Source organism: Zonotrichia albicollis, chromosome 6, assembly GCF_047830755.1.
Source record: "Zonotrichia albicollis isolate bZonAlb1 chromosome 6, bZonAlb1.hap1, whole genome shotgun sequence".
Classification (NCBI taxonomy): Eukaryota; Metazoa; Chordata; class Aves; order Passeriformes; family Passerellidae; genus Zonotrichia; species Zonotrichia albicollis.
Genome location: NC_133824.1, coordinates 44,913,618 through 44,937,309, shown reverse-complemented (window position 1 = coordinate 44,937,309; position 23,692 = coordinate 44,913,618). Strand labels below are relative to the sequence as shown.

General features: G+C 40.6%; 1 protein-coding gene across 4 annotated transcripts in view; it reads left to right on the top strand.

Moving 5' to 3' along the window:
- The window catches only part of DENND5A (DENN domain containing 5A), a 62,313-nt gene that overhangs the window by 13,569 nt on the left and 25,052 nt on the right, over window positions 1-23,692 (top strand). For 2 of the 4 annotated variants that reach the window (XM_074543413.1, XM_074543415.1), the window contains exons 2-6: window positions 5,125-5,196; window positions 5,795-5,904; window positions 6,396-7,056; window positions 13,488-13,675; window positions 22,360-22,677. In XM_074543413.1, coding sequence (XP_074399514.1) covers window positions 5,125-5,196; window positions 5,795-5,904; window positions 6,396-7,056; window positions 13,488-13,675; window positions 22,360-22,677 — 1,349 coding nt within the window. The remainder of the gene's footprint in view (window positions 1-5,124; window positions 5,197-5,794; window positions 5,905-6,395; window positions 7,057-13,487; window positions 13,676-22,359; window positions 22,678-23,692) is intronic. The other 2 variants (XM_074543414.1, XM_074543416.1) reach the window with 1 other exon arrangement.

Sequence of the window (23,692 nt, the reverse complement as noted above, 5' to 3'; positions counted from 1 at the left end):
CACTGCTCACAGGTGGAGCAGCAAGAGAAGTAACGCAGATGAGAAGGGGGAGCAGCATGAAAATGAGAGCCAGGGAGGTTTCCAGCATACCCTACAAATTCTGTGGTGATGTGGCTCATGCTCAGTGTTAGGTGACTCAGGAAGGGACTGATAAAATTAGGTGTACTTGTTAGTTCAGTGTAGGATACTTGCAGTGCATGCATTAGCTGCTCTAATGTGCTGGCAATTACAAAGTCCAAATTACAGATATGTAGGCCAGCATAATTTCAGGTGGTGCAAATAAAGTTGAAACTGAAAGCCCATCATGGTTCCATACATTGCAAACAGCATTAGGTGGCTGTTAGAGCAGCGGTGTGAGCTGCTGTGAAAAGGGGAGCTGGATTGTTTGAGCTGGATCTTCCAAATAAATGTGTTGTGTTTCAACTCTCTGGTCATCCTGAGCAGGTTTGTAGTTTGCTTTATGCACACAACTCAGTCCATCAGATTGAGTTTGCTGAAAAGATGTGAGAGGGAGGTATTGGAGAATTCCCTGCCTCTGATGTGGGATTTAATCCTATTGGTGCTGAGTGTCCACCTCTGTGGTCTGAGCCTGCTCTCAGCTGAGCTCTGCCTGCCCAGGAGGAGCCAGGCCAAACCTGCAATCCTGGACACCCCTCATCCAAGGAGACTTCCTCAGAGGCTGTGTCTAGCTTTGATAAGCAAGCTGCCTCCAATAACTTAAGTCTTTCATGCATGTCTTCTCAAATTACACGGTGCTGTGGTTTCAGCCAGCCCCTCACAGCCTCTCGCTCCTCTCCTGTGGAGTGGGTGAGGGAATCAGAAGTATAAAAGTGGCAAAACTCTCAGGTCAGGATGAAAACAGCTTAATAAGTAAAACAAAAGAGGAATTACCACCCCAGGGCAGGCAGGTGCTCAGCCATCTCCAGGACAGCAGGGATCTATCATGTTTAATGGGGACGGTTGGTAAAGTGTGAAAAATGGGAGAGGAAGCAAAGGGCATCACCAGAGCTGGGTGATGGTGGCTGGTGTTGAAAAACCTATTTATTGCCTGGCATGGCAGGAGCCAGCAGGTGTTGGGCTGGGCCTCAGGAGGAGGGCTGGCTTCAGGAGGCAGCAGGTATTAGAGCTCTAGCACGTGTTTTCTTCAGCTCACCAGTTTCACAGTCTGTGTCTGTGCTTTACTTTCTGCTTCCCTCCTGTTTTGGGGAATCACCATGAGCTAATTAAGCTGTTTGTGTGACTGTACTGGATTAGTGAAATGTTAATCTTTGTTAACCCTTTCTTTATTCTCTATTTGTTTATTTTTAATCCATGTTGTTTCACTGATCCTATTTTGAGTGGAATGACACAGGGAGTGTTTTTTTTTTTATCCAATGACAAATTCTGAGATGCTCTGTGTCACTGTCATTCCCCTGCTGGGTGCAGTGTCAGGGCTGCACTAAACTGGTGCTTGTGGATTTGTATTGAGTCTGGTTAAATTATATTTCTCTATGCTTTCATGTTATTGTTTACATTGCAAAATGCTATGGGATTCTTACAGTTTTGGAGGTTTGATGTTGGCCTGAAACTTCCTGAAGTATTGCTGGGTGTTTGTGGATTTCATATGTTGTTTGACATTTCTTGACAAATAATCTTATAGTTGTAGCTGTTTGATCATTGATTCTGATTTAAGTCCAAGGTAGTTGCAACTCTGCAGTGTGTGGGACATTTTGCATCTTGATTTTTGTGGAGCTTTTCCTCTGATATAACAAACACCTGAGGGGTAAATGTGTATGTGAAGAATATCAATGGTGTTTGAAAGACCTCTCTGGTCTTCAGCAGGCAATACTGTGTTCCATTAAAAATCCCCAAAATTTTCCTTTTGTGTGGAATGTGTATAAAAGAAAGAAATTATTTATAGATAAATAATTTCTGATGACCTCTTTACTATAACTTGGACAGGGAAAGTACTTTCTAGCCATTACTTCTGCTAAGGGAGAGAAGCCATGTAAAAAGCATGATATGAGGATAGCAGTTCTTTGATAGTTGTTAAGTGTGGGGACTTGCTCTATCTCAACTTATGGCATACATCATATTTTTATCAGTTTTATTTCCTCTTATGCCTTCATGCCTTCATTTTTCCTCTTATGCCTTCAGTTTCTTAGTTGTCGAATACAACTGTCCATTTCTGCTGGTGGGTTAGTCTCTTGCATTTGCTAAAATTGCTCTTCACTCTTTTTATCAAAACCATTTCAATTCTTCCTGAATTAATCAACTAACTGAAGTAAACCAAGATTAGTTCAGTTTGTTAGAGCATGGTGCTAATAACATGAAGGTTGTGGCTTGATTCCTGTTATTTAAGAGTTGGACTCAGTGATCCTTGTGGGTCCCTTCCAGCTCAGAATCTCCTTTTAATTCTGTCACTCTGTAATTCACACAGAGACACATCTTGAAACCTTGAGTTATTTTTGCTGCTGGAGATGTGCTGCAGTTGGTGCTTTGCTGTAGCAGGGTGTCTCTGTTTGAGGCTGATCATAAATGTAGAAATTTAGGATTAATTGCTTTTTGCCTCTGGATGTAAGTAAATATTGTTTGTGGATTTTCCCCCTCTCCACTGCTGATGGCTGTCTAGTGACAGTCACTAGAGAGGAGAGAAGGGGGAGCTCAGGAAAAGGAAATAGAGGTGCTCAGATTGCCTTTACTTGTAATGGCAGGAAAACAGAGTGTCCCGTGTCCTGGGCTTGCACAGATCACCTGGGCTGAACTTTCCAACTTTCTGAGCTGTCCCTTGACATTGCCTGCTTGTTTGAACCAGGATGTTTGGGAGTCAGCATGGTCTAGAGAGTTTTTGGTATTCCAAGCATGAAGACTCTCCCAGAAGAGCTGGCTGGGGATGGGAGACTGTGCTGCTGTGGAAGGGCAGAGGAGCATCCTGCAGGGCTGGCAGCAGCATTCCAGTGAGGAGGAGAGGAGGGTGCTGCTGGGGCACGCTGGCAGCAGCAGTGTCTGTGCCACAGCTGAGTGCCTTGATGGATGGCAGCAAGGCCTGACAGGGTTCCTTATGTTTCTGTCTGAATCAGGACTCAGTGGTTTCCAGAAATCAATTTTGGTTCTTTCATTAAATTACAGCCAGACTCCAGCTCTAAAAAATTTAAGAGTGTGTTGGTGAGAATGTCTCTTGGGAGGAGATGGTGCAAGGCTTCTTAAAATAGGTAAACATACATCCATTCAGTGTTTGTTAGGCTTTGGGGTCTTTTTTAATCATGCAGCATCATGTATTTTGCAGTGTTACTACTCTTAATGAAAAGGTCTTCAAATCACAGATCTTCCTTTTTAATTTCAAAATGTATATCCTTGCACATAGGTGGACTCGGTGTTTGTGCTGTGTGGTTTTCAAGTTCAGGAGAAAATTTGGCCTTCGTGTATTTTCTCTCCTCTACGTATGTGGAAGATTAAAAAAAAGCCAGCTAAGGAACAAAACAACTTAATACATGTCTGAGGTTTTTCCTCAATTATCTAAAAGTTGACATTACATCATCTGCACAGATGTAAATATAGAAAACAGTAGGTGTGTTAAATCTCCTGACATACTTTTAAAAGCTTTTTACAGAGGACTGACTTCACTTGAGTGGATGTTTGTGTCAGTAGAGATGTGGCATTATGTCCATTTTTCTTTCTGGGAGACTGGAAGTTTCTTTAAATGCTTATTTTCATCTTTTATGGTTGTGTTAGCTGTGGAGATGCTGTTATCTTTTCTGTCTTTAGCTCTACTCTTTCATAAGATGGTTATATTTCAGTGAAGTTGTGTCCTGGTTATTCCTAACTGTTCCTCTCTCTACATGTTTCAGATTTTCCCAAATACGCTTTTTTTTCTTTCTGAACAATGATATTATCGAATGATATGGTTGAACAGATTAATAAATTATGTAGCTGTGTGATTTTGTATGAAGATTTGCTGAGCTGTTGATTTTTCAGACAAATAATGGAAGCAATGCCTCCTTCAATTTCAGTGCTAAAACCCAGAGAATTAACAAAATAGATGTAAATATTTTGGGTATTGTGAGACCTGTCCTAGGTCCTGATTCAGGGTAAGTTCCCTGTCTGAGATAGTATTTAAGACTTAAAGAAAATCAACAGTTACCAGGCTTCTCAGCTGTCAAAGGACTTGTTAAGCATTCACTGGAAATTCTGTTTGCTTTGGTGTAATGTGTGTGTTGGGTTCTGTATTGTGCAGAGACAGTGCTGCAAGATCTCTGTATGTGGCTACTTAGTGCAAGTAAGTGTTGTGCCAAATAAAGATTCTAACTTGGCTTTGAAATTGAACTTGAAATATTACTCTAGACGTACAAAACAAACCCAACCAATTCTGAAATCAATTTCTATTGCCTTGTAATTGCTGCATGTAAGAAAACAAGAGAGGAGTTGGAGTGTGTTTTCTCTTTTGCAGGTGTTGCCGAAATAGTTCCATTTATTTAAAGCATATGATTTCATGCAATTGTGCCTGATTGTTAGTGCAGCTGTCAACAGCTGCATGCTCATTTAGCTAATTGCATTCTAGTAATATAGCTAAGCATATTTTAAGATACACAGTTGTACATTTTTGTTTTTTTAAAGCAACTGCTCACACTCAGAGTATTTACTGCAGAAGGTTCTGTGCTATCAAAATGGGCTGTCATTGCTCTAGAGGAAATTTCAGAGCTTCCACACAAGGCTTTCAGCCAATCTAGTGCATGGATAGCACCTGTGGAAAGCTTGACCATGCCACTTAAATTCACACAATTCTAAAGACCTTGAAATGATCTTGTCCTTAGGGTCAGTTTCATCATCTGCTCTTTGGGAATATTTTGTAGTTAAAATGCAAAACTTTAGTTTCACAAGCAACTTGTTCCTCCTGCGTCAGTGTTCTGGCTGTGTGTACAGGAACAGTGAGCTTCTCTTACATACTGATCATCTCCTTCTAGAAATATGTAGATAAAATGAGAAATTTATATAAGTTGTGTATGTAGAAAAAGCATATTAGGGGAGTAGCCTGTCCTGCATGCTAATTCTGGCTGTTTGTATGTTTTTTCTGGTGTGTGTTAGCGACGGGATCACAATCAACAGTATGAAATGTATAATGCAGTGTTGTTTTTATTTGTTATATAGCTTTATGCCAGTATATACAGGCCTCTAAAACCCGAGATGGTGGCAGCCGTTTCATTTCAAGTGCAACAGAAGGTAAAGGAAAAAGTGTGGGGCAAAAAAAAAAAGCACTTTTGTCTGATACTCTTTCTTCATGGACGTTTATGTGGTTCTTGACCTTCTAACCTTCTAGACTCTTCCTTCACAGCTAGCTTCTTGCAAGAGATGGTGGTTATCTTTTTTCCTGAGTCTTGAAAATGAAATTAAGAGATCTCATGATGCCACTTGTATGTCTATCTAAAAGTTGCATCATCTTTGCATTTTGTCTATTTGTGCTTTTCTTCAATAACAACATTGCACTGAAACTGAAGCTTTCGCTGTGTTTTAACAAGAATCTGAAATATCTGGAGAGTGGCTTAGAGAATTGCTGTCATGACCACAATCTCAAGATTGCCACATTTAAGGAAAAGCACAGATACCCAGTGACACAGAAATGTTACAAAGCTAATCCTTGCTAGTATCTGCAGTCTGACTATATGCTAACCAACTGTCTGCATTTTCTGTTTCTCTTAAAAGGAATGTGTCCTTAATTCACTTACCCTCAAGTCTGCCTGCTGATGTCCTGCTTTTTGGCCTTGTTTTTGCTCAAAAAGGGAATGAAATATTTACTTGTGTGTTTTTCTTTCATCTGCAGGGGAAAATTTTGAGCAGACTCCATTAAGACGCACATTTAAATCCAAAGTTCTTGCTCGCTATCCTGAGAATGTTGAATGGAGCCCTTTTGACCAGGATGCAGTGGGAATGGTCAGTATCACTTCATGGCTTTTGGGTTTTTTGTTACTTCTAGAGAATTAGTAGAGAAATAAATTAGTCTGCAATTAATAAATCCTTTTTTGTGCATGATTTTTCCATTTAATGGAATGTGGTGTATCTTAATTTAGATAAAATATAGTAGTTTTCTCTCTCAGGTTTCTGGTCTTGGTGACCAGAAAAATACTTTGCTTTATGTGTGTTTGAATTTTATTATTTTATTCCTAAAAAATATGAGGCTGGTAACAAAATAGTATTAAGTTTCAATAGAAATTGCATGCAGCCCTTTTGATATATTCCTTTTGTTTTTCTGATTTAGAACCATATCACTGTATTGTGCAGAAATGTAACACTTAATAGAATTTAAAGTGAGATGTGATGGCAGCTTGTGGATTTTAAATCCCATTTTCACCAATGCTTCTGCAGGCAGGGGGAGGGAAAAGCGTTTTTTAATGGATTTTGTCTCCCCTTCCTCTTTTTTGTAGCTGTGTATGCCTAAAGGGCTTGCTTTCAAGACACAAGCAGATTGCAGAGAACCTCAGTTCCACTCTTTCATTATCACTCGTGAAGATGGCTCGCGGACATTTGGATTTTCTCTCACGTTTTTTGAGGAGGTCACTAGCAAACAGATCTGCAGTGCAATGCAGACCCTGTACCACATGCACAATGCTGAGTATGACATTCTTCACAGCCCTCCCTCCAATGACAAGGAGAGCTGCAGCAGCACTGGGGACTGCAATGGCACCTCTGTCTCAAAGCTGCAGCGGTTTAACTCCTACGACATCAGCAGAGACACTCTCTATGTCTCCAAGTGCATTTGTCTGATTACTCCAATGTCTTTCATGAAAGCTTGTAAGAAAGTTCTGGAACAGCTTCACCAAGCAGTGACTTCACCTCAGCCACCACCGCTACCTTTAGAGAGCTACATCTACAATATTCTCTATGAGGTTCCTCTTCCTCCAGCAGGAAGGTCATTGAAGTTTTCAGGTGTTTATGGACCAATTATCTGCCAGAGGCCAAGCACCAATGAACTACCATTGTTTGATTTTCCTGTTAAAGAAGTTTTTGAATTGCTTGGAGTAGAAAATGTGGTTCAACTCTTTACCTGTGCCCTTTTGGAGTTTCAGATACTGCTTTATTCACAGCGTGAGTACTTGGGTTTTGTTTTCTTTTCTTGTATTTGTACTGGCACAAGGTCTTACTGTGTCCTGAATGCTAAGAGCACCACAAACAGCAGAATAGCTCCATTAAAGTGGCATGAGCATGCTATTGCAGTCTGGCTGGTCTGTCTGCAGGTCTTCAGGTAAAGAAAAGTACTGTAAGGAGAGTGTTGCATTGGCTCCTGCTGTTAGACACCTAAACTTAAAACTGGCTTTTCACATCATCTCCTCTATTTGTGGTTTGGCTGACCTCTTTGTTGTTGGCTCTGGAACTGTGCTCCTGGATAGAGCAGTTTGCCTTTTCCATGTTCCTGTCTAGCTGCTCAGCTGAACTCCTTGCTATCTCTGCAGAGCTAGCCATGCATTCTGAAACAATACACAGTTAATTATGTATATATCTGATTCTGAAGAAGAGTTAATCATGCAAATACAGTTTTCTCTTGGAAAACTTGGAGTACCTGAAAAAAGTTTTGACTGAGCTCAAATCCCACATCCCCATGAAGGCCTTGAAACAGTTACAGCTCTGAAGGCACAGAGCTAAAGCTTGCTTTGAAGAGGATGGGCAGCAACTGAGCTGAAATAGCATGTTTATCAATTAGTGAGTAGTGTGGGAGTGGTATCTATTTTCTGTGTTGAAATTTGTGGATACTGACCTTCTTACTCCACATCCTGTTGCTATAACACAGACTATGTGGAATTATGCCAAAAGATAATTTCTATATTTTTTGGCCCAAGCTGACTAACATTAGTCCAGACTCACTTGTTCAGAATGGTGTGGTTTAAGCAGACAGCCTGCATTTGAACACTACTTTATAGGAATGGTTAGGAAGCCTAAAAGATCCCAAGACAAATTCAGGGCTAGTCCATGGTGTTACTGAAATTTGTTTTCAGTGTTTATTTACTTCCCTTGAAATAGGTGGAAGACAAATGGTAACTATTTACAAAACATTACCTACATTTATCAGCAGCCTTCTCCAAGCATGAAATACAGATTTTGTGTTGTGTTGTTAAGATCTGTGCATAGACTATAGCCAAGGATGGATCTGTGTGTACAATCAGGGTGATTAAAAGTCTGTAAAGGCATCAGAGTGTTAAATTACAGTTGTATCATTTTATAGACACTGTGAACTGCAAGAGAAAAACTGCACAGTAATTCAGATGCAGTCAAAAATCTTACTGAACTGTGTAGTGGTTACTCTCTTGGATTTAAAAAACAAATTCATAGCAAATCTAGAAATACTTGTCTAGCAGACAAGTTTATTTTGTGATTTCCCCTGAAATGGATTAGGCATTGATATGTTTGAGATATATTTAAGGAGAGTTTCTGTGGATACCAGTGGAGGATTCAAACATCAGCACCCTCGATGAGGAAGAGTGTGGTGGTGTCTGTGGAGGGGTCTGAGGTTCCTGTGGAAGGTTGGAAGCTCCCATGTCCATGACCCTGTGGGAGCAATGCTCCTGGAGCTCCCTCCAGGCCATCCCCTTGTGAGTGCTCTGTTGTTCCAGCCTGGAGCTCAGCTCACCTCTCTGGGCTGGTCTGCTGAATTCTGGCTTCTCTTTCCAAGCCCTTCTAATTGGTTCGGCTTTCTGTCTTGGGCCCTTTCCAGGTGTCTGATCAGTGGCTAATTACAGAGGCTTAAAATAGCCCTGGAACACTTGAGTTTCTTGTTTGCAGGCTCAGCCATTTGGAGTTCAGAGGGATGAGGGATCAGTTAGGACAGTTTCTGCCCACTCTTTCTCTGCCTCACTCCAAGCTTGGGCTCAGCTGGGCTGTGCTGTACATTTTATGGAGGTGTCTTGTCTCTCTGTCAAGTTCTCACCTTAGTTTTTGGTTGAAAAGTCTTCTTTCAGTAGAAAAATAGTTAATTTTTTGCTGTCTTCTGAGCCTCAGGTTTGGTGAACTGGCTGCAGCAGTGCCTTCTCAGTAATAGCAGGCAATTTTGTTTTTTGAAACATAACTTCTATTAAGCACTTTCTGAGGGATTTAATCTCTCTGCTTTTTTGTTCTGTTTTCTTTAGTTTTTGTTTGTTTGCCTCCGTTGTTCTTTTCAACTGGAATATGGTGCTAGTATATTCTCCTCTTTCTTCAGTATGGTTGAGTAACATCTGTTTTTTGCTGTTTGTAAAGCAGGAAATATTGAATGGAGGTACAGGTGATTGTGCACTCAGTTCTAAGTGGAATCAGGGATGGCTTTACTTTTGTAAAAACTTTTTCATGTTCTTGCGTACACACCAGTCCAGGTTGTCCTTCAGAATATAAATACTGAGTTTTTAAATGTCCTTTGAGTTTGTTCAACCCAAGACAGCTGAGGTGACTGAGAAATTTCTTGTTCTCCTAGGTCAGGTGAGATTGTGATACTCATTGAGTGGATTTAAATTTAGAACAGTACATGTCAGGATCAGCAGATTTGTAAGATTTACTTGGAAATATACCCCTAAACCAAACACACACAAAATAATGAAAGACCACCAAAATAAAAACCAAACCCCAAACCTCTTGGAGGAACTAGATGATCTTGAGGTCCCTTCCAACCCAAACCTTTTAATAATTATATGTCTCTATGAATTTGTTGCCAAGTGCAGTTCTTTTGGAAACAAATTATTTTAGTGTTTTAAGTTTCAGTCAGTCCTTGGAGTAGGAGTAACTTCACTTGGCAGAGGAAGTGTTTTGGTTTAAGATTCCTTTGACATGTTTCTGACTTGATGCTTCTGGAAATTCTTCTTTTGTCCCACTATGTTGGCACAGCCTTGTGTATTTTGGATTGCTGTAAGCCAAGTGTGGGGAATGAATGCCTCAATTGGATTGTCCTGTTGAGAGACCTGTCCAACATTTGGAAAAGTGCCAGAGAGGGAGGAATTTGAGGATGCTGCAAGTGCTGAGGAACTCTGGAAAGAGCCAGTGGTGCTGGAGGCCTGTGGGAAGTGCCCTTGCCAGATATTCTGTGGGAGCTGGTTTGCATTTCTGTAATTTATGTTGCTCTTGTAACTGTGAAATAGACTTATTCCTTATCTCAGAGAGCACCTAGACCTCTTCTGAAAAGTGTGTACTGAGTTAAGACAGCTGTGAAATCTGCTTGGAGGTAATTTTTCTAAACAGCTAGAAACAAAAAAAGGAGAAATGTAATGCACTGCTGCCACAGACTGTGCTGTAGGAGAGTTTTATTTTCTGGGTGGCAGCTGTCTGCTGCCATGTTACAGCACACATAAGGGAGTTTTTTTTCTGCCCTGCCTTTGAATCACTCCTCCCCATCTTTGTTTCATTAGTTTAAAATTATATTCATTCTGGAGATTTAAGGTATTAGTTTAATGTCTTTGCAGTATTACTCTGTGCTGCCTAGCTCTGATCTCTTACATAGGACACTCTGGTTATGCCTCCAGTGATTTAGGAACCTTGCTGCTTGAGTCCCTGTGCCAGACACACAACAGGAGATGCTGCGCCCCTCTGCTTCTGCTAACCACAGCTGGCTCTTACTGCAGCTGCAGGGCTTTTGAGGTGACTTGTGAGTTACTTGACAAATACAACAGTATTCCATTGTGATCCATGAAGTAGGAAGATTAAAAGGAAAAAACGTTCCAAAATGCGATGGTATAATTGTTTTAAATTGGCTGAGTCAGAGGATTTCTGTGTGCACTTGACAGACTTCTCTCTGGTAGAATGTGAAAATGGGGAGGTGGAACTATGGTTCTTAGAGCTGCCAGCTTCTTCCCATCCTGTTCCTCTTTTTCCAGGCACAGGATCTCTCTATTTATTTTTTAATTTTTTAGATCTTCTGCAGATAAATATTATTACGTAGCTTCTCATACACAATTTAAGAGATAATGTATTTTATTTACAGCAGTTGGTTAGAATAACAAATCATGCTTTTTCTGTGTTCTTAAGTGGCCATACTAAAAAAGTAGTGGATTTTCTTTTCCTTGCCCAGTGTTCAGTTAAGCATTTCCCATCTAACAGTGCCCTAGTCATATGTCATTATTTTCCTGCCAGTGCTTGTGTACAATACTAGGCCAAAAGATCATGTCATTGACACCAGAAAAAGCACATTCTGATTTCAAGGACAAGAGCAACAGCACTGCTGAAACACTTCTTCACTCTTTTAATCTTTTTGTTGTTGTTATTTTTAAATCTTGTGTAATTCTTTGGTACAAGAACTGTGTTGCTTGCTTCTTTAAACCCAAAACTCCCTCCATACCCTCTCTGGGTATGTATAGCTTATGAAAACATAAGAGTTATTTTGGTTTATATTTTCATGCTTCTTGCCTTTGTCCTTGCCTTTTGCCAGCAGCAGAATGCAGTCACTGTTACTTGCAGGCTGCAGCTGGGCAGGCCAAATCTTTGGGAATGGCTGAAGCCATGTGAATATCCAGGATCAGAGCTTTTGCAGAGAGCTCCCTGGCAGGAGGTGGCTGCCCACTGGATAGAGATTCTGACCTATTGATGTTACTTTATAATTAATGTGGAAGGCTGATACTAAAGTTAGCCTAATGACAGAGGGAGAAGTTGTATTTAAATTATCCAGCAGGATCAGACAGGGGGTTTTGTGTAGTAGGAAAACACTGTTTCTATTTTAAGACTTGTACTTCCAGATAAACAAGCTGAATACCAACCAGCTGCAATGTTTGTGTATCTATGGCTACATTTAAAGGTCCTTTAAAAACTGAAGAAAATAGGGGATGGAATAGAATCTTCCTCTTCCCAAAGCTTATCATTAATTCATCACTTCTTTGCAGTCAGGCCGTGATTAAAGCTGCAAACCCCTACGTAGATGTGCAGGCAGAGGCTGGTGTTCTGGCAGAGTAGGGGAGTGTTGCTGTGATGTTCATTGGTATTTCAGTCCAAATAAGCTTTTGGCAAAAACTTTAACCTGTTTTAAGTTGTTCTCTCCTGTTCTGGTTGAAGGGTCCTTCATGGCAGGTCTGCTCTGAGGCAGTGACAGGTAGCTCCATCAATAACCTTTTCTACCACCACTACTTGATGTGAAAATTAAAAATTAAAAACCTAAGTTGCAGAATTATGGGTGATGTTAGCAAAACCTGTGCTGAGTTCCTCTTAGGTTGTGGGGCTCTTTGCAGACCCCAAACTCTGCAACTTTTTCCCCAGACAAAATTAGTTGTGAATGCCAAGAACTGAATTTCTTGGCCTTTTTTTCCCCTGCTGTCTGAAGTCTTGAGTGGAGGCTGGCTAAAAGATGGAATCAAAGCCATCAACTTGGCAAGTGCACAGTTAAGCTTAATTTTTCTCCAGAGTATTTAGAAAAATATTATTCTTGCAGTTTCCATCTGCCCTCTGTGACAGTGTGCAACAGCTTCAGAAACCTCAGCACCTGAGCTGCCCATTCAATGGTCTTTTTCAGTTTCACAGTGTCTGTAGTTCTGTGAAAGGAGAAGACATGCATCCCCCACACCTTAATACTCACATATCAAGGTTACTGACTTTTTATCTTGTATTCCCTTCTCTTTCCTGGCTGGAATTGGTGCAGTCTGCACCCACTGGATGTTGGTGCAGTCTCATGAAAAGGCATCCTGTGTCTCCAGTTTGTGCTGTGTTTATAGCCTGGCAGAAGGCAGGAATTGCCCTAGTTGTGTGAGTGTTTCATACCCTTTCCAGCCTGGCAGCTGGAAGGCTGTTGGGATGTTTCAGCAGCTGTATTGGCACACACATCTGGTGCTGCCTCCCCCTTTATGGGATTTTAAAAACCCTTGGAGATGGCTCTGTAGTTACAGATGAGGAGGGTGCAGTGTTTGCCCAGCACTGTGACCTGCTGTAGCCACCAGTGCTACATGAAAAGATCTCTGTGTGTTGCACAGGTATTTTAACACTGCTCCCAAGTTCTAGAAGGACATGAGTTGTTTTTACATTGAACTGAGCCTTTGGTTGTGCATTGCAAAGGCTAAACAAAGCTGATCCTTTTCATTTTCTGCATAGTTATTTCAGTCACACTGTTGGCTTGGCTGCTATACAGCATGCTTTATGGACATTTAAACACTCTTTGAAAAAATGTTTATCTGAGAGATACCAGATGCCTTGGGTTGCATCCAAGGCTTCCATAGAAAGCCCTGAGCACAGAGAAAAGAAATTATTTCTGATGTGTTTCTTAGCTGATTACAGTAATGCTTCTGTACTCAAACTGGTGCTCCTGGTGACCCTGGTAGAGGTAGCAGAAAGTGACTTAGCATGCATTAAGGGTTAGTTTGCTCATTTCCATGTGACTTGTAGAATGACCTACTTTGGGTTGAGCTCTCTTTGTTGTTTCAGCAAAATGTGCTGGGTGTGCAGGTCTGGGTTTTCATTATGATGCCACTCAGCTAGCACTGAGTTTTGTGGTTTCTGTTTTCAAGCAACTTCTCATTTCTTTAATTTCAATTCATTTCCTTAAAAGTATTTGTGAAAAAAAAAATTATTTTCTTGATGTTTTTCAGATTATCAGAGGCTGATGACAGTGGCAGAGACCATCACAGCACTAATGTTTCCATTTCAGTGGCAGCACGTGTATGTTCCTATCCTTCCAGCATCCCTCCTTCATTTTCTAGATGCTCCTGTCCCTTACCTCATGGGCTTGCACTCTAATGGACTGGATGATAGGTCTAAGCTGGAACTTCCTCAAGAGGTGAGAGGAGCTTGTCTTGATTGATTAAATATTGTCCATGACTATGAGGGAAGTGAGAAATGATCCAACACACAAGTGCTAACTGTACCAGCCATTGCCAAGTTCCTGCTGGCTCTGATTTGGGATAGGTCTTTGTTTCTTAGAGATGCTGACAAAAATTTGGTGAAATAGATAAAGCCCTGCTTTTGAAATTGTATGCTCTGATAGAATTCAACTGTAATTTTACAGGAAATGATGTACTGAAAATTGGTCAAAGAAGCTTAAGTTCATGGTCGGGTTCAGGGGGTATGCTTGGAGCAATGGTTTGCTAGAGGGGGGATTTATTGATGCAAATGACAGAAGTTTGGGTTGGATAATTAAAGAGAAAATGAATCATGAAGTGAGCATGAAAGAACATTTTTGTGCTGGAAAAATTAGCCTTGTAATGCTGGGAAGTGCAGTGTGAATTCCCCAGCTGTGGCCAAAAGGTTGTGGTGCTGAGTGAGCAGAGCTCAGCTGGCATCAGCACTGGGCTGGTTCCTGCTGTGTGGGCTTAGGCTGCTTTCCCTGCCCTGGACTTCTCTCCTGGGGTTGGTTTGCATGGACCCAGCCTGCCAGGTGTGTGCACAAAACCATTTCAGATTTTCTCCTAGAGTGCCAGCTTCAGTGTGCAGCAGGATGTCTGTGTGTCCCTGAGCCACTGCTGCTTTTTGGGGGGCTGCTGAGGAGCCCTGGCAGCAGCAGCCCTGGCCAGGGAGGAGGAAATGCTCTGTTCAGCTTCTGCAGCTCCTCCTTGGGGCTGGCTCTGCCTTCAGCCTGCTGGAGATTGTCCTCACTTGTTTGATCCCCCTGTTCAGTTCACAGCACTCCTTGCAGGGACGTGCCCAGAGAGTTTAGGGGCTGCTTGGGAGGGTCAAGGCACCTCCCAGGGCAGCAGAGGAAGTGTCTGACCCCTGCTTACTGGTAGGTGTAACTTTTCAGGGGAGGAACTTTGTAAATCAAGGGGAACACCCTACTTGCAGGCCCTAGTTGGATTCTCTGCCTTTTTCTATGACTCTGTTTTTTCTTCTATAACCACTTGCATTTCTGGGAAAGCGTGGCAGGCCCAGGGTTTTGTGGTGGTGCTGGTTTTTGTTTTCATTATCAGGCAGTGCTGCAGCATAGCTTGACACAAAAAAACCCTTCCTTTTTGAAAAAGCTGCGTGAAATTAAAGACAAGATGTTTTTGTGAACCTCCAGTCTGGTCTCCATGCCAACATTGCTCTTTTTCTCAAATCCATATGCTGGTAGTTTTCATTTGTTTTTCCTGGCAAGTTCAAAGTAAAACTTTTTTTTCCAAACTATTTTTTCCTATGAAAACTGAAGTGTTTAATCTCTTGATTTCTTCATTGTCTTGCTCTTTTTTTTTTTTTTTATTTTCCACTGGAATAATTAATAACAGAGTATTGTATGTTCTTGCCATGAAAACAACAGTCTATTGCTTTGGTTTACTATTTTTTCAGAATTTTGGCTGCACTGATAGGCCTAATTAATATGGTTAGTACACTTTTTAGAGAGAATAGCTGATGAAATAAAATGAATGTATGGATATGCATGTTAATATGCACTATGGATGTTTTCACTGTTACCACAAGCTTCTAAAAGATTGTTCTCCTTTTGTAAAGAGCTTCCTCATTTTAAAACCACTGTAATACTTTGAACTAAATAAACATATTTTGATTTCAAATAGACATTTCAGTTATTTAAAAGATAAATAGTTTTTGGAGGGGATTAATCAGGTTATTTTGGAGGTTTAAAGTAAGGCAGTTGATCTATTTTTAGATGTTTGAAATGAAATCCAAGTACTATTAAAAAGTGATCTGACACCTCAATTTACATTTTGTTTTACAGGTAGCCTTTTATGAGAAGGTGGAGGAGTAGATTTTTGCTAGTATCTTACAGAGATGAGAATTGTCTGGGAGGGGAGGACAGGCAAGGCAGAAAGCAGCAGCAACATCCCCATGTGGTGGAATTTGCTGTGAGATTTCCTTGTCCTTCTGAAGTTTCAGCTTTTCTCTTCCTTATTTGAAGAGTGAGCTCTTAAAACTTTGTGCACAATGAGTTTGAGCTAGTGTGAGAAGTCTTTCCCTTGGTAGTCACTGCTGGGTAAGGTTTCTTGTGAGCTCTTGAATCCTTTGCATTGCAGGCTGGAGATGTAGCTGTGACATAGAAATGGACTGGAGACTCCATTCTCTTAGGAAATACTAAAAAGTTATCCTGGACCAATAGATTTGTTTATTCAAGGGGTTAAGTAGACTGGGAAAAACAGGAGCTCACTATTACTGAGGTTTTCATCATAGGGAGTTCGCTTTAAAAAGCCCAGCTAACCAAGAAAGAAACCCAAACAAACCCCCATAGAACAGCAAACAAAAACTGCCAAGCAACATGAATGATGTGTTGTAGAGCAGTAGAGAGGGCATATGGATTCCATTATTTGTACTTCAATAAAGACAAATTTATCATCAGTATCAGAGGGGCTATTAATACATTTAGCAGTGTTTATCTCTGAAGTTTGGAATGCATATCAACCTTTATGAACTCATCAGGGTTATATGAGGAGCTCCTCTAGGCTCCTGATAGCAGAATATTCCTCACTTGTCACAAAGGGTATACAAAGACCTGTTCTGTGTTGTAATTTATTCTGAGTTCTGCAAAAAAATTCTTTTCTTTGTTTTGAAACTGCCTAAGCTGCATCTCTGTTCCTAATCTATTTATGTGGATGTGTGGGACAGCTGCTGTAAAAGAAAGCAATATCAGATTTAAGCAGGGGCCAGAGAGGTGAGCTTTGAGAGAAAATCTAGTTAGTGCTTCTCAGTTGAAGGGCATTGTGGAAGAAAATAATACTGCTGTCTAGCACAGCATGGATACCTCAGTGCCACTGTAGACTTCTTCATTGTGGTTTTATAATGAAGTTTTAAAAGGACTTATTTGTTTTGCTCAAAGTGTTTTAGGCTAATAATGTGAGAATACTGTCTGTCTCAACTCTGTTAGTTTTGGTTTGGTGTAAGTCTTGCACACATATGCCCTTAAGGCTTGTTCTGGTGGCAGCCTCTCATATTTGGGTCACATCTGGTGTTTCCAGGAGATGCTTTACAGCATGGAAATCCAGCTGTATCCCAGAAGTTAATGCTTGCAGCAGATGATTAAAATCTCCAACAAAAAAATTGTGTTAGGACAAAATTCAGTTTTAGGTTATTCCTTGGGTACATCAGAACAGTCCCTGATGGGGAATTCATTGAAGACCAGGAGTGACCTGCAGAGCTGACTCTGCAGCCCAGTAAAACCAGGAAATGCTGAGGTCTGGTGTGAATTGAGTTCCTTGTGCATGCCAGCAGCAGGGTGCTCCTTCCCACAGGTGCTGCTGCTTTGCTGAGGGCTCTGTGTGTGCAGGAGCATCCTTGTGCTTTCCCTGGCTTGTGAGGAGCCCAGGAGGGAAGGGAGGGCATGGAAAAGCTGTGCTAGAATGGGGTGCTGCAGATGTCAGAGGGGAAGGGAACAACCTGTGGCCGTTTTAGGTGTTGCTGGCAAAAATGTGCTTTGTTTATCAGTGAAACTCATCAATAAAAGTGGTTTTAGCAGCTTCCTCTCAGATCACAAACCTAGCAAGTACTGAACTAAGATAGGGTTTTTTGATGTGTGTTTGCATTTCCTTCTAAAGAAACTTCTGCAGTGCTACAGAAATACATTTTTAACAAGCAAGTTAAACCATTTCATGCAGCAGGATTTGTGTGTGTATCTCACCACTCTAATTTAGGAGAATGGTAGAAATTGAAATGATTTTCAGTGGAAATAAGCAATGCTGAGTTTCCAGCACTGGTGAAATCAAAGTAGTACCTCATTAACAAGCCTGTTTTTAATGAAGTGATCCCAAGGGTCTTGGGCAGTAGCTTTTTCTGTTAAAAGACTTTAAAACCTAAAATGCATTTTTGCTGCTAGTATAAGACAGATTATATATATTCTCATTGTTTTTATTTCAGCCATTAAAAGGATGATTCAGTGCTAAACCTGAAGAAATTCTGTGGGTTTTTATTTTTGTCTGTTGTTCCAGAAGATAAGAAAGGTCTCCTGAAAAGCCTTTTTTCTTCTGATGCTAGCTCATTAGACCAAGATAATTATTGAAAGATAATCACTGCTTTGTATGCATTCTCAGGCTGTCTGCTGCTGGCTTGATCCTTGATAATACTGCAAATTTCTTGGCAAACCAGAGTTTTAGATTTTCTTGTGCTGCAGTGTGAGCAGCCACCTGAGGAGTTTCTGAAGGCTGCAGTGGCTTTGGGCTGTGAGCTGTTCTCACTCCCAAATTCTGGGAGTGGGCTGGCGTGGAGGACAGCAGTGCTGACAATAAGTGCAGGAGGTCCCCACTGGCTCACAGGAGTGGCACATTGTGGTGGTGTTCACAGGGACATGAGGGAAGAGATGAGGATCTGACTCCATGTTTCAGAAGGCTTGATTTATTATTTTATTATATATATATTGTATTAAAACTATACTAAAAGAATAGAAGAAAGGATTTAATCAGAAGGCTAGCTAAGAGTAGAAAAGGAATGATAACAAAAGCTTCTTCCAAGCCAGCTGGACTGTGATTGGTCATTAATTAGAAACAACGCATTAGACCAATCACAGACCCACCTGTTGCACTCCACAGCAGCAGATAATTATTATTTACATTTTGTTCCTGAGGCCTCTCAGCTTCTCAGGAGAAAAACTCCTAAGGAAAGGATTTTTCATAAAGCATGTCTGTGACAGCACAGGAGCATCCTGCAGAATTGAGGCCCTCTGTAGACACTTGCCCCAAGTCAGCCATGTGTGCACACAGCAAATCCATGTTCTCGGTGTGCTGGAGCACTGGGGGGTGTTTGTAAGGTGGGGGAAAATGCTCAAAGGTGATTCAGGCTGGAGATGAGTGGGCTTTGGCCTTTCAGTGCTCTATTCAAGCAGAAGCTGAATAATTTCCTTCTGTGCTTTTGAGCAGAGCTGAAAGGAAGGATGTGAGCTTGATGCAGGCCCTGCTAGATCTGTGTGGGGCTTTGGCCCTTATTGTACCTCAGGTCAGATTAAAGAATTGCAGTTGTCTTATGCTTTTGGGATGGATGGGTGTGCTCCAGACCCCACTAAGGCCATGGAAAATGGTGCTGTTGGCTTCAGGGAAGCAGGCACTGGCACCAGGCACACAAACACTGATTTGCTTAGATTCACATTTCTAAGGTTTGTAAGGCTTTCACCTGGACACCCTGTTACTTGGAATGCTGAAAGTTTATGGGAAGGACAGGTTTTTAAATTAGGATGTGACATTCTTGTTCCTTAGCGTAATGTCTCAGGAGAACCTTTTATTGTAGATGATGTAATGTGTCCTCTCCCGTGACAGGCTGCTGTTGAAGTGAAGTGGGGTGTAACTGTTTTGGGGTTTCTTTTGATCAGAAAACTGATATGTAAGCAACAAATAAAAGAATATGACTGTTCTAGAAACCTGGAATAACAAGTACCTAACTTAAGGATGCTCTTTCAATTGTATCTCTACTTATACATATTGCCAAGATCTTGTCTTTATATTACTTTAGTTTTGTGTGAGTAAAATAATAAACTGTGTCCATGTAGAGAACTGTCAGCTATTCACAGCCCACTCAGCTGTGCTGCCTCCAGAAACGAAATAACTAAAGCCTTGTGGCCAAAGAACTCCTTTATTTTTCTGCTTTGTGTACTTGGCCAGTTCCTAGCATGCAAAATGCTTTGGATGACCATGATTTCACAAATAATGAGTGCCTTGTAATTTTTTCTTACTTTTTGAGGAGGGGAACCCTCTCTCCTTACTGTATTCCATTCTGTTGGATCTGCAGTGTGTCAGCATAGTGAGATTGACTGTTCTGGTGTCTGTCAGTGATTTACTTCAGATTTCATTTTCACAGAAAAAACACTGGTTTGATACCTCTTGAAGGGCTGTGCATAGGAGATGTTTTTGCCATTTCTGTTCCCTGAGGAGCATGGCCTGTTCAGAAGTTTGTGTGCAATTCTTGAGGATGACCTCAGCTTCCCTGAGTTCAGAGAGGCTGAAGTCACCTATGGAATCTTTGCCTATGGGTAGTACTCTATCTTTTGTGCTATTAACCAGGCACTGGATAACTACAGAGTGTCCCTGAAAATATTCTTTACAGTCTATTTAGAGTATTGCTGCACACTGACTTTTTAAAAAATGCTTCCATACAGGCCAGTTTCTGGAAAATGTAATTACAAGTTGCATGATAAGCAATCATTGTTAGGAGCTCAGAGTATTTAAACTGTGTGTATTGCTCTTAGAGAGGAGCCCTGCAGAAGGGAAAATCACATATTGGAAGAATTAACCAGGTGTTAGCCCAGATATTTATAAGCAATTTTAGCAAACAATGAATTTGGGCTTTCCTTCCATTAGCAAGGAGTTTAATTTCAGTTTGAGGATTAGGGTTTCTGCATGGGTAAGGTTAATGTTTGATTTCTTTTTGGCCAAGTGCTTTGTGGGTACACCCAAGCTTATTAAGCAAGAGTGATGTTTTCTGCAGAATCTGATCCAAAAAGGAAGGAAAGTGGAATGGCATCAGTTAAAGAAAGTTGTAAAAGGAAGTAATACAATTAAACTGTTTGAAGAGTTTCTTATTGAGTCTGTCTTGCTATTTTGCAGACTTCTTGAGGCAAATTCAATGCTTTTTCTTTCTCCCTCAGCACTGATTGGTAGGCATTGTGCCTGGTCTCAAAGCTTTATTTCTCTTCTGTCTTGAAGTGCTTACAGTGTTTCTGACAAATACCAGCTGATTTGACTTCTGATTGTCACAGAACTGTGGGTACAGTGGGAGCCTTGAAACTCCTCAGTTCAGGTTCTGGCTTCAGATGCTGCCTTGGAGCAGTGCTGATATTTGGGGAATTTCAGCAATCACACCTGCCCTGCATAAAAACTTTCTAAGGTGCACTAGAAACTCTGAGAATCAATGTGTTAATTCTCTTTATTGACCTTGGATTCCTTTGCAGCAGCTAATTTAATTTGTGATTTAATTTCCAGTAAAGCATCTATACAAGAGATATCAAATTGTTTTATATGCTTTTCTTTGAGCATAAGAAATCAATCTCCATATTGAAATGTTAGAACATTAGGAAATAGAGAACTGGATTTATGCTTTCCTTTGTTACTATGGGTAATATTGTAGCAGGGCATGAACTGGACTGGTTCTGTGCAAGCTAGTACAATATGTCCAGTGGAGTTGTGCTGTAAGAATTCAGTTGTGCTGTAACTTTTTTCACTATAAATGTTGAAGTTCAATAAGATATTTTGTTTTAAGGAGAGTTGACACCCTCTGTTCTATAGAAACCTGTCACAAGTACTAAATCTATATTTTCATAAGTTTACTTAAAGCAACAGGTCACATCAGGCACAGCTTATTCTAGTCTACCTCTGGTCAGTCCCACAGAAATTCCTATCAGAACTCCTTGTAGCACTGATTTCTGGAATCATTCACCATTCATTCCATGTGAGGTTGATATCTTCTAATTATTTCTTTCCAATTAAATTGTGGTGGTGCTTCCATCCTCCTGCACTTACTGAATCACAGGAAGTAACTGCAGATATGTAATTTCTCATAGACCTGAAAAGTGTTTTTGCTGCCAAGCTGTAGTGAGGCCTGAATTCAGGGATGGCTCCTAGAATGATGCAATGCAGTTAGGTTGGAAGTACCCCACAATCTGAGTGAAATATTTTGTATGGTGAAGGTTAAACAGAACAAGGACGGCCCATGTTGATTCTGCAGGGAAGAGAAACTGAAATGCTTCCAGAGAAGAGCAAAGTTACTTCTCTGTTCTTAACTTTCCAGGCAGGTTTCACACATGACTGGGGTTCTTGCTGTGGTGTGTGTAGTTATGTAATGTCTTGTACCCATTTGATTTTTCAATGCAGAAGGCAAAAGGGGAACCTCCCTCCTTGCCAAATAAAGAGTGAGGTAAACCTTGAAAGATGCAAAGCTTCTTTTGATCTTGCTGTGGAAGCCACATAGGTGGTTTTTCTTTTTTTTTTTTTTTTCCTCACCTTGGTGTTTTTTGGTGGTAAATGAGTTGGAGATTGGAACAGAAAAACAGAATGGAAACTAGTTAATTTCATTTTTCCCCTTGGAAACAAACTTGCTCATTCCAAGAATTGCCTTAGTTGTCAGGCAATTGCCTTTTGTTCCTTACAGAAAAAGAGAAGATAACTTCATTGCACTTCCGCAGTATCAGCACATCTTTTAGACTGAAATTTGCTAAATCTTTTAGAGAAATGCACTGATAATCTAAACAACAGGCAGTCACCTGCTTTTATACAAACATGTATAAAATAGAATTGCATCTATCCTGTAGTTAAAATTTACCTGTACATGTATGAAAAAATCACACATCTGTACCTAATTTATGTTATAATCTATTTTGTATGTGGTAAATGTCTGTAAAATTAGTCTTCTTTCTCAGTGACATCCTCAAAAGACCTGGAAATGTAAGTTTTGTATTACATTCTTCAAATCCAACCAACCAGTTCAATTATGGTTGGGGCAACTCTGTTTTACAAAATAAACAAACAAATGCAAATGTCTTTGAATCTTTAAATAAGCTCAAATCCCAAAGATGAATAATGTGCTTAGTGGTGCTGTAATGGTGTCCTGTTCTAAATTAAATCCCAGGCAAACCTGTGCTTTGTGGATGTAGACAACCATTTCATTGAGCTGCCAGAAGATCTACCCCAGTTTCCAAATAAACTTGAGTTCATTCAGGAGATTTCAGAGATTCTGATGGCTTTTGGAATTCCACCTGAGGGAAACCTGCACTGCAGTGAAAGTGCCTCCAAGATGAAGAGCCTCAGAGCATGTGACCTGGTTTCTGATAAAAGAAATGGGAACATAGCAGGATCACCTCTGAATTCCTATGAGCTGCTAAAGGAAAATGAGACTATTGCAAGACTCCAAGCACTTGTTAAAAGAACAGGTGTGAGTCTGGAAAAGGTAAGATAGGAAATGAGCTGCACTCTCTCTGTTCCTGCAGTGGCAGATGGGCTGAAGTCATGGTCCAAAGATGCTGGATGTCTGTCTTCACTAGAAAGAGCTTTCTGTTCCTTCATGTTCTCAAACCTTGTGAGCACCTGTAGAGACAAGGACAAGATTAGGAGAGAGGGGGAATGGGATTTAACCCTGCAGCATCTGGGAAAATCTTTGCTATCCACCAAGTGTTTCTTTACCAAAATAATGTGTTTTAAAATAGCACTTTGCCTTGTTAATTCTTGATTTTAAGATTTATTCTAAATTGGCGCCACTATTTAATGAATTAAGTGGCTAAAATTGACATCTAGATAATGCTGAAGTTTGCATCCAGTCTTCTATAGATACCTTATTCATTCAGTCAAGAATATATAGTATTTTGCTTATATGTAATACATTGGCCATGAGCTTACTGTGATGCTTTTGTCTGGTTAATGTTGTAGAGTTCATGACTGTCTGACTCCCTGCAAGTGGACATGCGCTTGGTGATCCTGATTGGATTTTTTGAGTGATTAGAATTGTGAAACAAAAAACACAATGCACCCCTTTGTGCATAAAATATACTAGCTGAAAGGCCTGGGAGTTTTTTTAGCTTTTGTGGAATGGAGTGAAGACTTTCACTGTTGGTGATTTTTTTCCCCCTATGAATTGAATATCTTAATTTTATTGTTTTTTTTGATAAATTTTAGCCCACATCTTAACTGTAAAAATGCCTTTTCTTTTCTTTAAGATTGCTCTGAGTTGTATAGTTGGGAATTGTGATTTACACTGCTAAGGACTTAGGCTGCAGCAATTGGGTTCTAGTCGTGCACAGCTTCTTGTTACTGTGCATTTGTCTTCATTTGAAAGCTGGTGTGTGTTTAGCAGCTCTAAACCTGGAATTATTTGACACCAGATATAGATTTGCCTAATATGCAAGTTTTTAGGGGTACTAAGAACCTCTGAAAAGCTTGTACATATGGTTGAAGGGTAAGAGAAAGTT